This window comes from Brachycentrus maculatus, unplaced genomic scaffold, assembly GCF_059751285.1.
Source record: "Brachycentrus maculatus isolate JH-2025_06_01 unplaced genomic scaffold, ASM5975128v1 h1tg000362l, whole genome shotgun sequence".
In the NCBI taxonomy this organism is placed as follows: domain Eukaryota; kingdom Metazoa; phylum Arthropoda; class Insecta; order Trichoptera; family Brachycentridae; genus Brachycentrus; species Brachycentrus maculatus.
Window position 1 is genome coordinate 1,424,821 of NW_028281111.1, and position 19,181 is coordinate 1,444,001.

The window sequence follows — 19,181 nt, forward strand, 5'->3', positions numbered from 1 at the left end:
TATTTTTAAGTTCAGTAAAGATAAAAAAAAGAATTTAGAGAAAACAATAATATTTAATAAAAGTAACTCTATTTTTCTTATATGATTTAAAAATGAGTTTTTGAATATGAACATAATTACATAGATAAAAAAAAATATAAACTACTTCACCGCTTTTATACTGCTTTATTATTATTTTCAGCTATGGTTCAGTTCTAGCACCCTTATCTAATATAATTGGACGTATGCACGGCACACAGTTAAGTCGAGTAAGTTTTGCAAAATAAAATACGTAAAGGACTGTCTCTCTTTCATTAAAATATTAACTTATTTATCATTATTTAAAAAACATGACATTAGTGAGCTTTCAATGAGAACTTTTTGATATCATGAGATTTTTTTTCAGATGGCTGCTTTCCTGAGAAGTAGCACGGAGCTTACGGCTTCTGAAAAAAGCTCTGGGACTTCGGCGATTTCCAATGCTGCTTTGAATTTAGAATGGGCAATTTACCACAAGGGAACAATTGATTCTTGGATGGACTCACAGTACAGTGGAGCTTCTGCTATTGTGTCCTCTTTTGCCTTGATAGCAGCGATGTTAGCCGTGCTTTTAAACAACAACTAATTAAAAATACAATCGGTTTTAATATCTCATACCTCCTTAAAACATTACGCCTTCAAAGATGAAATTTATAAAAATGAGGCGAATATAGGAGCGAAAACTAACACAATTTTTGTAATATTGTTTATCTACTAATTGAATTAGAATTAGTTCAAGTTCAGAGCCAGTGAACCTCAGATACGAGTGTTATAAAATAATTTTCAACTGAGAATTTTAGTCCATGAGATTTTTAAAATGAATGAAAAATTATAATAAATGTTTTTAAATAAATAATTACTAACCAATATTCATTATATTTATTCCGGTTTTATTTCTTCTTTAAAAACTATAATAATGATCGTGTTCAAATCAGCACACAACTACTGGATTTAACCCAATTTATATATATATATATATACATATATATATATATATATATATATATATATATATATATATATATATATATATATATATATATATATATATATATATATATATATATATATAAATATATATATATATATATATGCATATATATATATATATATATATATATATATATATATATATATATATATATATATATATATATATATATATTTATATATATATATAAATATATATATATATATATATATATATATATATATATATATATATATATATATATATATATATATATATATATATATATATATATATATATATATATATATGCATATATATATATATATATATATATATATATATATATATATATATATATATATATATATATATATATATATATATATATATATATATATATATATATATATATATATATATATATATATATATATATATATATATATATATATATATATATATATATATATATATATATATATATATATATATATATATATATATATATATATATATATATATATATATATATATATATATATATATATATATATATATATATATATATATATATATATATATATATTTATAAATATATATATACATATATACCACCTACTCCAGGCAACTAGACACTGCTGAGATACAAATGCTTAGATTTTAGATGGTTAACTGAAGTGTACCTTAGAGACAAAATAAAGATTCCGCGCATTTGAGGGAACCTGGGTGTAATAGACATTAATAGAAATGTACGCTCATGCCCACATAGTACGCTGAGAACCTAAACATATTGCGAACCAGGCAATCGCCATGGATCTTCCATGAAAAACATCTAGAGGAAGACCAAAGAATTCATGGATGCTACAGAAAGATAACATAATTCAAAGGCATGGCCTAGTTGGGGTAGTCAATGATGGAAATACCTACAATCCGAGAACGAGGAGAGCTGACTCCAACAGTCTGTAATACCAAAAGTTGGTATGAAGCCAATCAGAAGAAAAAGATAAACTTTTAAATAATTGATTATTATCTTGTAGTTAAGAGTTGGATTCGGAAAAGGATTTGTTTTCCGATAAAGGGATTTGTCTTATCTAACTATGTTTGTTTTCAAATCTTTTGATCCCCGATAGTCACTTTTTATTAAGAATTAAAATGCAGGAAAATAAAATAAGTTACAAACCAATATTTGTTAATTTACGTAATATTTTATTGCTTCATTTTCACACCTTACGTATATAATCTTATAAAATATGTAAATAATAATTTTATAATTAATGCGGGTTTAAAATACAATTGAACTTGGATATAACGAACATAAAAATAGAAATGCTCCTTGTTGTGAATGTACGATTGTTTTGAAATCCCCTTGAACTAACCAAAGGATGAACGAATCATCAACGTCTTTATAAAGAGTCATTTTAACGTCTTTTTTTTAAAAAACTTGATTTTTCAAGAGATCGTTTTTAAAGTTTAAGAATATAATAAAATGTATTAAAAATACATATCAAGCCACTAATTGAACTTTTTCCTGTGCAACAGATCTTTTTAGGTAAAACCTGAAGGTTTTTTCTCCATTTGAAAAATATTGAGTGTATTTAAAAAAAAATAATCAAACAATACCTTCTCTTAAAAATGCAAAAACAACACTTTCTGCCCTGTAGCGGGTAAATATTAAGTTAAAAATATGACGCTTTTGCTGGGATTTAGTACATTTTCTGGGCATTCCGAAAATATGCACAACTGAAAATTGACGATTTTGATATGTGACGTTGTTGAAAGGAGTGAGCGATATGTGATTTCAGTATGAAATCAATATTTACTATAGTAATACGTTAAATGAAACAGAGTACATGCTAATAATATGAGTATATTTCAATAACGACGTTTAAACTGTATTATTTCTTTCATTAATTGATTCACTTTTTAATAATAATCCATTTTCAATTTATGTTTTACTTGGTAAATACGACTATTTCTATAAATCTATTATGACACGTGTTTCGATGCATTCTGCAACATTTTCAAATACCGCATGATGCGGAACGCATCGAAACACGTGTCACAACAGATTTGAAGAAATAGCGGTATTTGCCATTTAAAACGTGAATTGAAAATGTTTTATATCTCATAACATACATATTAACCATTTTAAGGAGGCTGAATTCCATAAAATTCGTCATCTAGAGGTCAACAAATAAGAGAGTGAACCTCAATACGAGAAAAACGGGGTTTTAACCACTGAAACCTCAATAAATCTTCTTTTTTTTTTACAGATTTTGGTAATTTTTTTTCAAAAGCGCAGCCGTCGATATATATATCAACGAAAACTTTTGTATATATGTAATATTTTGGTGGTAGAGCTAGAAGGTTGTGTCGTAGTGTGCGTATTTTTTAAGTTTTGATTCGTCGAAAACATTTCCAAACAAACAAATTTAACTGATTTCCAGTCAACAACAGATATTTTGATCAACACTAGTTGTTTTCGTCCTTATAATGTCCACTTAATCCACTTTTGTAAAAAAGTCTTAAGCAATTTAAGCGAACATATAAAAATAAAAATAAACTAAAATGGCAAACATAAAAATATTTGTTTTTTACGAAGCTCGATTTTACCACTTATTTTTCATTCCAGTTATGACTCAAATTGGTTAAATAATAAACATTTATTTATAAATCTTATATTTTCGATTGCTTTATCACTAGATACCAAAAAGATAAGGCTTGTTATTCAATATTTTTTCTCGAGAAATCCCAGTGCGCTACGGAGCTATTGATATCAGTAAGTATGCCTATTTTTATATTATTTTGAGAAATAAAAAGACTTTGTTTTTTGATCCACTCACATTTTTATTAACAACCAACTAGTTTCGGCAACAACATGTTGCCCTCTTCAGGGTTTAATTGATGACTAAACATATATTTAAAAAAGAAGCAGTGTACAAGTTATTGGGTTTCGATAAGGATAGGGGTGGGGGTAATGGTGTTTTAAAGAGGGGTAAGAGCAACGAAGGGGATAACTGTGTTTACGTTGGGTTTGATTTTATGGTATAATATTTTTTTCATTACGAATGCTCTCGAAACTAGTCGTGTTTACATTTATATACCTACTCAAAAATGGTCTTAAAAAGTATTTTATTTTTGGTATTACACTTATTTATCCAATGTGCTTCATTTTATTTCAGGAATGAAGCGACTAGCATTATTGGTAGTTTCCTTCGCGTTATTAGCAGCTGTATCAGCCAGCGACATTCTGATTCCACTCGGAGACACTCCACTTCAAGAGTCTAACAATGTCGAGTACAAACTACCAGAGGACTTCAAAGTGTTTTCTTACAGAATTGACCTGAAACCATATTTCGACACAAATGACTCGAGGAGCTTTACCTTTGACGGGAGAGTTCAGATAATATTGAGGCCAATAAAACCCAACCTCAAGCGAATAACACTCCATGCCAGAGACCTAGTTTTGGGCCAAATTTCGGTAAACGCAGTTGGTGAATCTACAAGCTTGTCTGTCACTACTTCTACGAATCCTCAATACAACTTCCTATACATTGATCTGAATGAAAATTTAGACGAATCGAAGTTATATGAAGTTACTGTGATGTCGTACACTGGAAAAATTAGGGATGATATGTGGGGATTCTACCGAAGCTCATATGTCGAAGACGGTATAACCAAGTAAGTTATTTACTACCTAAAACCGATTTTTAACCTAAAAACGTATGTTTTGTTTGCTTAAGAATTCTACAGATAATAAATTGACCGAAAACCCTTACAAAACCAAAGACTACTCATTCGTTTACCACTTTTTACCTATTAGCTATTACTACATGAAAATCAAAATGAATAAATACGAAATGTACAGTAATTTACCTGATAAGACAGACCTCAGAAAAATAAATGATGGCATAAAGCTGTTTTTAATTCGAATTAACTATCCGACTTTTGGTTTTCCCCCGCTAGGATCTAGGGTTTTTTCCCCTGTGTGGCCAAGTTATCCGGACCAGTTTTTGGGACTCTTCTATACATATTTGTACTCTTATGTTCTTACTGTTCTTATATCTATATCTTCTGAACTCTTTTGGTACAAATTTGTTATGGAATTGTGATGTTAATCCCATAATTCATTTTAATTTCAGGTGGTTTGGAGTTAGTCAACTGCATTCAATACATGCTAGAAGAGTATTCCCCTGTTTGGATGAACCAGCCTATAAAGCAACCTTCATTCTATCAATTACAAGACCTAAATCGTTCAGACCATCTCTCTCCAATATGCCGATCGACACAACTTTTGAGTAAGATTTAATTTTTCAACTTCTTTTTCTTTCTCGTCTTCGTTTCTGGGATGTCGTAACTTAGTGGATGGGTTCTTCCCTTCTTGCCGATCTTGGTCTTCGTTGAAGACAGCATTTTAGATATGATAAATCCTTCAATACAATTTCCATACATTTTTAAATATGGCAAACTTATAATTTTAGTTTCGCTGTGCCTCTCCAAAAAAAGAGACTGAGCTCTTGTGCTTGGAGAGGGAATTACACTCAAGGTTCATTGTTTTATTTGATTAATGGTATAATCGTCATTTTCTTTTCTTTTAAATATATATATATATATATATATATATGTTTATATATATATATATATATATATATATATATATATATATATATATATATATATATATATATATATATATATATATATATATATATATATATAAATATATATATATATATATATATATATATATATATATATATATATATATATATATATATATATATATATATATATATATATATATATATATATATATATATATATATATATATATATATATAAATATATATATATATATATATATATATATATATATATATATATATATATATATATATATATATATATATATATATATATATATATATATATATATATATATATATATATATATATATATATATATATATATATATATAAATATATATATATATATATTTATATATAAATATATATATATATATATATATATATATATATATATATATATATATATATATATATATATATATATATATATAAATATATATATATATATATTTATATTTATATATATATATATATATATATATATATATATATATATATATATATATATAAATATATATACATATATATATATTTATATATATAAATATATATATATATATATATATATATATATATATATATATATATATATATATATATATATATATATATATATATATATATATATATATATATATATATATATATATATATATATATATATATATATATATATATTTACTCAAGTTTAAGAAACTAAAAAATTAAACTTACTCATATCAATCATAGATGGAGCCAATAATATGCATGTGAAGAATAAATGCAGCATTCGAAATTTGAGTAGTGTGGTTGTCAATCATAGGTAGAATGGTAAATGTTACACGTGTATAATAACTTAAACCAGATTATGACAGATTGTAAGCCCTGTAAATACCCAGACTACCATATTTTTCTCCGATTAAGATATTAATATGTTAATATTATTTACAACATTTTGAGTGTATCCAAATACTGGTTCACAAATCTGGATGATCTCCAATTATAGGAGTTATTTTTCATATATTTTTTGACATCTTAACATAGATGAAAAAGAATATAAGAGTTTCTGCACAATATAAAAGCTTCTTCGCCTCACCAATAGATGTCACTAGTGAAAATTTTAGTGATTCTTGTACAACGTTTTAAAATTGGATCATATATACATATATAGAACTTCTAAGAATAAGAGTAGGACGGTTGTCAATCATAGGTAGTATTGGTGAATGTTATACGTGTGTAAAGTGATCTCTTAAACCAGCCTATGACGGTTATAAGCCCCGTAAATGCCCAGACTTATATTCGTATTCATCTTTGTTGAGATGTCAAAAAAATTATATGATGATTAAAATTATTTGCCTTTTTTCCAGTCTTGTTACTGAAATAAGGGAGGTATTCAATCCGACCCCCATAATGTCAACTTACCTCCTCGCATTCATCGTTTCTGAGTTTGGGGCCGCGAAGGTGACAGAACCTAGTGACACTAAACCTTTTGGAATCTGGGCTAGACCTGATGCTAATGATATGGGAGAGTACCCCTTTGAAAATGGACGCCATCTAGTAACAGCTATGGACAACTACACGGGGATTTTGTATTATGATATGAACCCACTGATGAAACTGGATCATGTTGGTTTACCGGAATTTGTAGGAGGGGCCATGGAAAACTGGGGGCTGGTGACTTACAGGTAGATTACATGGGATATTATATAATTATATCATTTAATTCAATTTATTTATAACTAACATCTTCTTCTTCCTGGCTACATGGCTAAGTCTTTGCACTGTTCCGTGTCTGTCTGCTGTGCTGGTCGGGGTTGTGGGCGTCTGTGTACCGGCCGGCGTCGGGTCGGAGTCGGATCTAGCTGACTAATTGAACTAAATACTAATCCCTTTCACTGCCTGCACCGGGGTACTTCTAGAAATTTTTGTTACGGATTTACAAACTTGTATTCATTCAGATTGGCAGTGACAGGTATATTGAAAGCTTTAATGTAAATTCACAGTAAAATTGGGATTCATTTTTTATAGTTTCACGTTTTTAACAAATTTTGCAACTAAGTTTAAAAAAAAGTGCTTTGCAAGAGCAGATCTGTCAGGAAGCCTAGATGCTTCTGTATCAGATCTGGGCATGCGGTGGGACAGCTTTCAATATATATGGCTACATCCCAGTTTATTGTCTTCTGATGGAAGTCTGACCTAGCATTTGACTGACTTGAGCGATTCTTTCAAATAAAAAAAGGAGCGATAGATATTCCATATCAAGTTGAGAAAACTAAAATATTGACATCTCATACGTAGGGTGAATAGTCCAGTGTCTAAAATAATAAAAAAATATAAATATGGTTAAAAATGGAAAGTGACTAATGACGAATCAATTAATCCAAAATTAATAATGATTTATTTATTCAATTTATTTACAGGGAGAATCGGTTGATGTATGATGACCAAGAATCTTCAACTATACATAAGCAAGATATTATCCAAATCTTGGCCCATGAAATATCCCACATGTGGTTTGGCAATCTCATGACATGCTATTGGTGGAGTGATCCTTGGCTCAACGAAGGTTTCGCTAGATTTTTTGAGTATAAACTCCCCGATATGGTATTTATATTACACATTTTGTCCATAAATATTTATTTACTTATTTATTTATTGAACGGCTTATGCCTTTAACAACATATATATATATATATATATATATATATATATATATATATATATATATATATATATATATATATATATATATATATATATATATATATATATATATATATATATATATATATACATATATATACAGTATCTAATATAAAAATACACCAACGATCACACTAATAAAGAAACAAAAAGTCTTAAAAATAAAATTAAATAACAAATATGTAGTAAGCAAATACACGATTCCTTCACACACTATCAGCGAGCAGTGAGAGAGAGTGAAACACAACGGTTAAATTTATCCATTATAACATGGAGAAGAAATGCTGAGAAATAACTAACTTCAAGGTGGATAACAATATTTTAAATAAATCCATAGGTACATTCAAAAGCATTGGCTAACATTTGAAGCCGCAGAATCGGAGAGAACGTGGCATAGTTTGCATTATGTACAAATATTGCGAATATAGATATTTGCCTAGTAGGTACCTCTTCGATGCACGCTTATCAAGTTTTATTGATTTAGGAGATTAGGGCTGTCCAAAAATATAATAGCACTTTCGAGTTTATTAATGTAAATACGACAATTTTTTTTAACGAAAATGCTAATAATATTAGTATATAACTACTCAACGAGATTTTTATGTCTATCGGTTTCGAGACGTACCCGTCTCTTCGTCAGGACAATCACAACCACAGCTTGCAAACAATACCACCCTTCACCACCATAGCGGTTGGGACACATACGACTCACTCACCAATACTATACAATAATAATAATTGGGACAATGTGTCCCAATTATTTTTTTCAAAAAATAATATTATCATTTATTTAAATATTTGTTTTGCCGTCAAACTAAATTAGCAATTAATATTTCGTGCTATAAATATCAAATGAATTATTAAAATATAATCATCACAACAAAAATCCAAGACAACCTGATAATTTCAGTATTATTGTCCACAGATATTGGACATGGATTTAGCAACTCAGTTTATAACCTCCATAGTCCACCCGGCACTTCAAGCTGATACAAGTATTTACTCTCCTCCTCTAACGAATCCTGCTACCTACACTCAAGAAGAAATTGATGGGCATTTCGGTGTGATTACTTACAGCAAAGGAGGTTCAGTTATAAAGATGATCGAAAACTGGATAGGAGAGGAAACGTTCAGAAAGGCAATCAATGCATTTCTTACAAATCAGTATGTCTTCTTCAACTATTTAATGATAAAGATCAAATTCATCTGAGACACCTAATTCTCAGTGAATTTTAAACTTAAGGCAGGATAATTAATAGGCCGCAACATAACTTTCTACACCCAGGTTATAATTAACATAATTGGATTTTTAGTTTAAAACACCGTTTTTGTATTAAACAATTTGTTTTTCTTCAGAATAAATATATGGTTTTGCAAAGGAAAGCATTATTGAAAGTTAAGGAGTTGAAAAAATAACTTCCTTTTCCTTTGGTTAAAATAAACGATTTAAGCTTCGTTTTAAGTTAAGGCATCTACAATATTGTTTATAATACCTTATTAACTATAGCGAACAATCTATCAACTTTGTAATTTGTTTTAAGAAGGAATGTGAGTGTGGATTGTAATTGTGATAAAACTTGGTCGAACTGAGCAATGTTATATATTAATAGATTTTATTTTTAAACCTGAATGATAAATTTTTGTATTTGTTATTATTATTATTCTCATATTTTTATTGTTATTATTCGCATACCATTTTTTTAAATAAAGAAAAATATCTGTGTTTTTATTATTAACACAAATATTTCAATTTCATACTATTTCTGTGAGCCTTAGCGGCTCATTATTAGAAATAGGTATCAAATTGTAGTAGTGTGGGTTCGAACCGAGAATTATTTTATGTTATTGTTAAAATTCTAATTTTTCTTTTTTTAATAGTAAATTCTCAGTTGCTTCACCCCAAGACCTCTTCGCATCTCTTCAGGCCGAAGCGAGCTTAGATGGGAGTCTGGATATGTATCCAGGGATGACCGTAGCCGCAGTGATGTCTTCCTGGACTGCCCAATCCGGATATCCGCTCCTGAATGTGCACATTGATTACGCTTCGGGGATCATGAATATATCTCAGGTAAACAGCGCTAACAAAGCAGTTAAAGGAATAATTATTGAAGAAGAATATGAAAGTCTGGGCATTTACGGAGCTGACGACCGGCATAGGCTAGTTTAAGTGATCACTTTACACACGTAACATTCACCAATTCTACCCATTATTGACATCCACACTACTTACATATGATCCAATTTCGAAAAATTGTTCTTGAATCATTAGAACGTCTCTAGAGACATCTATTGGTGAGATGTATGACGGTCGTCAGCCCCGTAAATGCCCAGACTTCGATTTTTTTCTTCAAGCTTTTTGTTGAGCAGAATATGAAAAATTACTCTTTTAATTGTAGATAATCCTGATTTGTGGACAAGTATTTAAACACACTCAAAATATTGTAATTTTTGAAGCATTAATGTTTTTTAGTCAAGAATGGTCGCGTTTGCCGAAGATCCAATGCCCGAGGTGCTTTACCATATTCCAATCACATTTGCAACAAAGGCGGCACCAAACTTCGATAATACGAAACCAGTTGTTGTCATGAATGCGACAAGTATCTTTCTCTACAAGGGAAATCCAGGACACGAATGGGTGGTCCTCAACAAGAAACAGACAGGTAATATAGCTACAAGTACTTTGACGTTTTTTGACGTGAAATGTACAAATAAGTAATGGAGAAAACCCATATTTGTCAAACAAGTATTTGGACATACTCAAATATATATATATATATATATATATATATATATATATATATATATATATATATATATATATATATATATATATATATATATATATATATATATATATATATATATATATATATATATATATTTATTTATATATATATATATATATATATATATATATATATATATATATATATATATATATATATATATATATATATATATATATATATATATATATGTATATATATTTATATATATATTTATATATATATTTATAAATATAAAGAAATAGTGGTAAAAAGTTTAATTTTAATATTAAATATTTCAATCATTTGCGTTATCTCACAAAATTTAGTAAGAACATCAATCACACAGGGCATGTTGATATTATTAAATGGATACTGTATTACGTATCATATTATACCTCGTAATCATTAGCAAAATAACTGCACGAATTTAGATAAACAACCCAATTGTAAAAATCCAATAGACCTGAAGATGGAATCGTAGCTACCGAAACTAGTCGTCATAATAAAATAAAATCAAGTGGTAAAAGTACAAGTGTTTTTCTTTTACAAACTTAATGTCTGATTTCAGCTTCAAGCTTCAAGTTAACCTACTTAATTTTCAGGGTTTTATAGAGTGAACTATGATGCTCATACTTGGGAAGTATTGGCAAATATTTTAAAAAGTGAATCTCGGGTTGAAATTCATACGTTAAATAGGGCGCAGGTGATTATTTTTTTCTATTTTTTAAATGTTTCAAGCCATTAAAAAATTCAAAAGTATCAATTTAAGGGAGAATATAATGTAGTATGTAAAATTCATTAGAAGTTTTCTATCATTTTGATTCTCATAGGCACTATTTCGTAGTCGGATAGACGCTTCAATGTGTAACTAGCGTCAATTCCTGGGTTCGATTCCCGTCAATTGCAAAATAAATTCAAGAAAGATTTATTTTCGATACATTGGTCTGAAAATATTTACCATACGGTCCGTCTCCGTAGTGTAATGGTCAGCACGCTCACCTACTGTTCTGGAGGTCCCGGGTTTGATTCCCAAGGGTGGGTCAAATAAATTTAAGTGATTTTTTCACTCAAATATATATTCAATATTACCCTGGACTGGTGCCTGAAGCTGATCACCTTTCCCTCTTGTGGTAACGATCATGATAACACTGCATTTATATGATGAAGTGCCCTATGCACCATGGGGGTTTTAAATTCTCACTATACATGTCTCTAAAAGTAGAGGTTTTGCTGGTTGTTCCATTTTTTTAAAATACCACTTATAAAGAAAAATTTGTTTTTTTTGTCGCAGCTCAATTTTGTATTTAACCACTTTTTAAAAATAATTTCAGATAGTCGATGATCTTTTAAATTTGGCAAAAGAAAATGTTACTGATTATGCAACAGCTTTTAACGTTCTGGAGTTTCTCGAAGATGAAACAGATTACGCCCCTTGGGTCGCTGCGTACTCTGGATTCAATACCCTAAGAAGAATGTTTTCTCCGTTCGAAGATACTTTATCCAAACTAGATGTAAGGAGAAGTTTCTTAACATGTTATTTTTGTATTAGTTATAAGCTTTTCGCAATTAACTACTTGACTAACTAACAATCACGCTGCATCGCCGCAGGAAAAAGCAGAGAGAGTATATCGTCACATCATTCTGTCTTTGCAAACTATCTCCATCTCTTGATATTCACGCATCTCCTCATACATATATACAGGGTGTCCCATAATCCAACATATTCCTTTTAAGGGGTGTTAGGCTATCTTATGACTCACCAAAAAATTAAAATATGACCTCAGTAAAAGTGCCTTAGTTTTCAAGATATTTTATGAATTTCCTCAACATCTACGCCTTAGATCAATTTTTAGAGTACCACTTTTTGAAATGTTCATATTTTAGGATTCCACTTGACTCTGTCTTCACTTCTATTACCAACTACATTTGCCTCGTAAATTTATTTAACTGTTTTTTCTTTACTCATCCGATTCACATATCCAAATCATCCCGAAACACCTTTCATAATTTTGTCGATAATGCTTATCTCAGCCATGCATTATTTCTCTATGTTACCATTTTAACATCTATCATACATCGTTTTGCCACACATTCGTCTTCTGTCTACTTTCATACTTTTTTGCGAACTCCATGCTTCACTTCTAAACATTAATTTTAAACCAGATCTCTATTAAGCTCTGCCTGTATGTTTTCGCAGGTAGGTTTTTATTTGCTGTAACTGGTTTAATTTATTAATGAACATTTTTCCTAATTTGTAGAACGGATAATTATTTAAGATTTAGTTCATATTTAGATCTGAAGATGGAAGCATAGCTTCCAAAACTAGTTGTTATAATAAAACAAACTCAAATGGTAAAAAACAAGTATTTTTCTTTTACAATAACTAATTTAAGTACACCATTTATTCTGTTTCCAGCATTTACTTTCCTTTCTACATAAATCATTATCGATCTTTTCATACCTTTAAAATATTCTTCCTTAATATACGAAATAATTTTTAAAAAATTTAAATTTCCCATTTACTACTATTTTCTATCCAGATTCATCTCTATCAAAAACCAAAGCTTTAGATTCATCAGCAAATCACTTTCCTTGCACACATTATACACCATATGTAATATCACATGTTTCATTTTATTTATGGTAGTCAGAGAGATGATAAAACATATTATTTTTTTAACAGGTCCACATTCTGGAGATGCTGAAGACTGTTATCGCATCTCTTGGGTTTGAGGAGAAGGAGACTGATTTGCATATGCCAAAAATGTTCCGTGCTAGCACTTGGAATTTCGCTTGTCAATTAGGGCATCAGGAATGTGCGGAAAAGTCGTTGGCCCATTTTGAAAACATGACATTTAATGGAGTCAGGTAATTAGATAAGGAATCGGGAGAAAATAGGAACATTTCAAGATGGACGTAAATTTTTTAATGATTGAATTAATGGATTCAATAGTCAATTTGTTTTTAAATCTATCCAATTTAATATATATATTTTTTACGTTTTTAAATTCATATTTTGGTGCCATTTTCTACCAGTGAATATCTTCTTCTTTTTCTACTACTTGGTGCAGGCCTTGTGGCCTTTTTTTTTAAAGAATTATGCACAAAGCATCTATTTGAGATTCTTGTCTGCAGGTGGGATGGTAAGGATAGGAAGGTAAATGTGAAAAATACATCACGAATACCCAGACCAATTGAAAATAAATCTTATTTTTAAGAGGGATTAGTCTCCTGCGATGTTGATTTTTCAGCTGTAAATCCATGTCTTTGGTGGTCTGCCCGGGAGTCGACCTTGGGGTTGATCGTGCAGGGCGAGGGAGTTTGGTTGGTTCCATTCTCCTCACATGCGCATACCATTGTCTCATTGCCTCCTTGAAACCAGTGAATATGTATCATTCAACCTTTTATATATTTTATTTCAAATTCTAGGATAAATCCAAATATAAGGCCGTACGTTTACTGCAATGGTCTCCGCAATGGTAATGCAACCCATTTCAACTTTTTATGGTACAAATATTTGACAGAAAATGTGGCCAACGAACAATTCGTGATTCTCACCGCTTTGGGTTGTACTAGAGATGAAAATTCCCTGAACACGTAAGCAATTGCGTGAATATTATCATACTTACTTACTAACCATCATGCCGCTTCGCTGCAGAGGTAGGCAGAGAGAATACAACCACTCTGCCTTTGCAAACAATCATCGCCTTTTCCAAATTCATGTAATTCATGCATCTGCTCATACATACCCGCCGATTATTCTGACTCTTAACCCGACTTCTTCAAAGTGTTTAAAATATTTGATTATGCAAAATTTTCTTTGATATTCCTCTGTTTCTATTACCAATCACATTTGCTTAATAATTTTTGCATGATCAAGTACTTGAAATACCCAATCATGCTTTCCTCGTTTTTACTTGGTCTATCGATTTTCAACAACACTAGCACCATAAATTTGTTTTAAATTATTTAGAAAAAAAATGTTTTTTACCACTTGAGTATTATATTGTGACGACTAGTTTTAGAAGCTACAGATGCTTTCACCTAAGGGTTTAATTATAAACTGTTTCTATTTAATCTTGTAAATAGAAGCATATGTAGTTTTTGAAACTAGTTGTAACAAAATAAAATAAGTATTTTATATATAATTTAATCATGTCTTACCACAGAGTGAATGTCGGAATAATAAATAAGATAAATTTGGTTTACTATTCTTTATTCGCTCATTCGTTCCATACGTCCAAACCATCTTAACGCATATTTATTAATTTTATCGATTATTATTCTCATATATTTTTTATTTGGTATTAATTTTAACATATTCAAAAATATTGAATATTTCTGATTATTATTATCGTTTTCAGGTTATTATACGAAACAATTAAGGATGGTAACAATATCAAAAATCATAATTTGATGAATGCCTTCAACTCAGCCTTAACAGGAAATGATGAAAATGTAGAAGTCGTATTCACATTCTTTAAAAATAATATTGCTGATATCAGAACACAGTGAGTTTGTTTATCAAGAGTTTTTTGAATAATAAAAGCATCATTCATATAAATTTTCAAATGTTGTCTATAATATAAAACTATTTTTCAGCTATGGGTCAGTTTTAGGGCCTTTATCCAGCATTATTGGTCGCATGAAAGGTACTCAATTGAATCGCGTAAGTATTTTCCTACTTTAAGCGATATATTTAATTATTGGTTTGTGAATGGGAACCGTTTATATTTAAATAGGATGGGAAAGCTGTTTTCAAACGTATATTCTTCACTTCTGAATTTCTGCATTGGGTCAGGCTAAAAGATTGAGTGAGTCAATGAAGTTGTGAATGGGGGGGAAAAGCGTGTTGTCAAATGGGGCTACTTTTAATTAAGTACTCGTGAATTCTATACTACACGGTAAAATAAACAACAATCTTTTTATAATTTAAATGAAACTTTGTTTTAAAATCACTATCAATATTGTATTATAACTTAATTATAATGTCTACCGGTTTCGAAGCTAACCGCTTCTTAATTAAGACTGACACGTACTAAAACACTATCTACTTAAAAAATTTCAAAATATTTTGAAGTTTAGGCAAAGAAGCTTGAGTAGATCTCAAGTGGCTTTATTTTATTGTGTTTATCCTTTTCTAACCATGTCATGTTAGGTTCTCCTGACGTCGACTATCACTTGAGAGTCTTTGTCTTGGGCAGCTCTAAACAGTGCTCCGACGGTAATGATCTCCGTCTAATCTCATATCTTCTGGCTTCGGAATAAACAAAGAAAATATAAACAACTATATGCGGGCATATAAAGGCAGTCTTTACAAAAAATATTTGGCTGAATTTGTGCAGAAAGGAATCGGTCCACAAATTATAATAAAAGATTTGTTGTGGTAATTGTTTGGTTTTTTCGCTATATTTTGTATTGTAAACAGATCCAGTCAATTTTCTTCATTTTTTCCACAAAATCTGATTCAAAACATTACAAAAACAACTTAAAATACTTGTATTACTACGGTGTTAACCGTGATATGATCGCAAAATATTGTTTAAATATCTTCTTATCTTAAAAAATAATGAAATTTGTTTGTTCTGCATTCCAAACCTTAAGTATCGTTATATCAGTTTGACATAAATGTATACTAGTGTCTGTATTTTTCACAATTTATCACTTAACTTTTCTTATTTTTTTTTGTGAATTTTAGATGGCAGCCTTCCTAAAGAGCACCACAGAGCTTACAGCTTCTGAGAAAAGCTCTGGAACATCAGAAATTTCAAAAGCAGCTTTGGCTTTGGAATGGGCAACTTATCACAAGGGAACAGTTGATTCTTGGATAAACGCAAAATATAGCTGAACTTCTGCCATCGCGTCTTCTCTTTCCATGTTTGGAACAATCAATTGAGAAGGTTGTTGATTTGTATGTCATGCTTTGTGGAAAATTAAATACAAATATACCACTAAAATTACATTGTATTAATTTATATCCTGGTTAATTTTTAAAACGTTTGACACATCTGAGACCTTCGGCACTGTAGTCAAATGCGATAACCACTACATTGCAAAGGTAGTAATATATATATATATATATATATATATATATATATATATATATATATATATATATATATATATATATATATATATATAATTATATATGTATATATATATATATATATATATATATAAATAAATATATATATATATATATATATATATATATATATATATATATATATATATATATATATATATATATATATATATATATATATATATATATATATATATATATATATATATATATATATATATATATATATATATATATATATATATATATATATATATATATATATTTATATATATATATATGTATATATATATATATATATATATATATATATATATATATATATATATATATATATATATATATATATATATATATATATATATATATATATATATATATATATATATAACGTGGTAATATTTTCCTTTTGAAAATTAAGTGTAAATAATATGTAAAGTGGGTGTATAATAATAAAATAAACAATGTGTTGCTTTGTAATTAAAGTTTATTCTTAATTTATCTTTATAATAATTTTTATATCTATCTATCTATCTATCTATCTGATTCTTACAGTTAATAAATATTATCGGAAGTCTTTTGTTTTATTCTGAGCGACGCATGCGGCATCTGGTGGTAGAACTGTTTTATGTAGGTACTTTTTGTAAGTACTTAATAAAATGTATAGGTAGGTACCTAGTTATTTTATTACATCTCCCCCCTTGGGGAAGAAAATTCATAGTAAAATTTTCACTCGTCCTCCGGATCATCTTCTTGTAGTGAAGGGACTGGTATAAGTTTAGTGATATGATAAAGTTTTTTTTTTTTCTTTCTTTCTTTTTTCCTTCTTTTTTTCTTTCTTTTTTTTCTTTCTTGTTTTTTTTTTCTTTCTTTCTTTTTTTTTCTTTTTTCCGTTCTTTTTTTTCTTTCTTTTTTTGTATTTTTTTTTTCTTCTCGACCCTTTTAAAGTAGACACAGTTTTTCTCAATCCATTTGTTTTTTTCTTTTGAATTCCTTCATTTTTATTCAGATCTCTTAAAGTATCTTCTAATATAACCAAATGTACAACTTTTAATTGTTCATCTGCATTTTTATTCGATTCTAAAACTGGATTCCTGCTTAGACAATCTACTTCTAAATTCTTCTTTCCTGGAGTATATTTTATTTTATCTTTCGTAGAAGTTTTTTCTACTTTATTTTTATTTTCATTTTTCAAGCACTGTTTCTGTGTTATTTGTATGTCTTCATTTTTATTCTGATCTTTGAAAATATCTTCTAATTTAACCAAATTTACAACTTTTAATTGTTCATTTGCATTTTCCTTCGATTCTAATACTGGATTCCTGCTCACACAATCTGCTTCGAAATTCTTCTTTTCTGGAGTATATTTTATTTTATATTTTGTAGAAATTTTTTTCACATGATTTTTATTTTTAATTTTATCACTAGTTCTTAAATTTCCACGTCTTCTTTGATTATCTTCTAATCGTTTTCTTTGATCATCTTCTAATTTTTCTCTCTCACTCCGAACATATTGTAGTAATTGTTTTAATACATCTAATGTTTCATAATCCATTTCCAATTAACAAAATTGTCGTTTTATAACGTGGTAATATTTTCCTTTTGAAAATTAAGTGTAAATAATATGTAAAGTGGGTGTATAATAATAAAATAAACAATGTGTTGCTTTGTAATTAAAGTTTATTCTTAATTTATCTTTATAATAATTTTTATATCTATCTATCTATCTATCTATCTGATAGTCTTTTGTTTTATTCTGAGCGACGCATGCGGCATCTGGTGGTAGAACTGTTTTATGTAGGTACTTTTTGTAAGTACTTAATAAAATGTATAGGTAGGTACCTAGTTATTTTATTACATATATATATATATATTTATAAATATATATATATATATATATATATATATATATATATATATATATATATATATATATATATATATATATATATATATATATATATGTATATATATATGTATATATATAAATATATATATATATATA

General features: G+C 28.4%; 2 protein-coding genes across 2 annotated transcripts in view; both read left to right on the forward strand.

The window, feature by feature from the left end:
* The window catches only part of LOC148303569 (putative aminopeptidase-2), a 42,352-nt gene extending 41,748 nt beyond the window's left edge, over positions 1-604 (forward strand). The window contains exons 29-30 of the mRNA XM_088269755.1: positions 182-248; positions 386-604. Of these exons, the coding sequence (XP_088125881.1) occupies positions 182-248; positions 386-604 (286 nt within the window). The remainder of the gene's footprint in view (positions 1-181; positions 249-385) is intronic.
* A 3,571-nt stretch (positions 605-4,175) lies between these two features.
* On the forward strand, positions 4,176-16,939 carry LOC148303570 (membrane alanyl aminopeptidase-like). Its single transcript, XM_088269757.1, has 15 exons — positions 4,176-4,672; positions 5,134-5,289; positions 6,988-7,305; positions 8,041-8,224; positions 9,249-9,487; positions 10,202-10,391; positions 10,794-10,983; positions 11,694-11,794; positions 12,423-12,602; positions 13,775-13,959; positions 14,227-14,234; positions 14,343-14,415; positions 14,521-14,688; positions 15,694-15,760; positions 16,790-16,939. The coding sequence occupies exons 1-15, from the start codon at positions 4,176-4,178 to the stop codon at positions 16,937-16,939; spliced, it is 2,706 nt and encodes a 901-aa protein (XP_088125883.1).
* Positions 16,940-19,181: the final 2,242 nt, after the last annotated feature.

Bases quoted from the DNA above. Each gene is read 5' to 3' on its own strand.
- LOC148303570 (XM_088269757.1), top strand. From the start codon at position 4,176: ATGAAGCGACTAGCATTATTGGTAGTTTCCTTCGCGTTATTAGCAGCT. The intron at 8,225-9,248 runs GTATTTATATTA...TATTGTCCACAG, and splicing joins AGTATAAACTCCCCGATATG to ATATTGGACATGGATTTAGC. The intron at 10,392-10,793 runs GTAAACAGCGCT...AATGTTTTTTAG, and splicing joins GGATCATGAATATATCTCAG to TCAAGAATGGTCGCGTTTGC.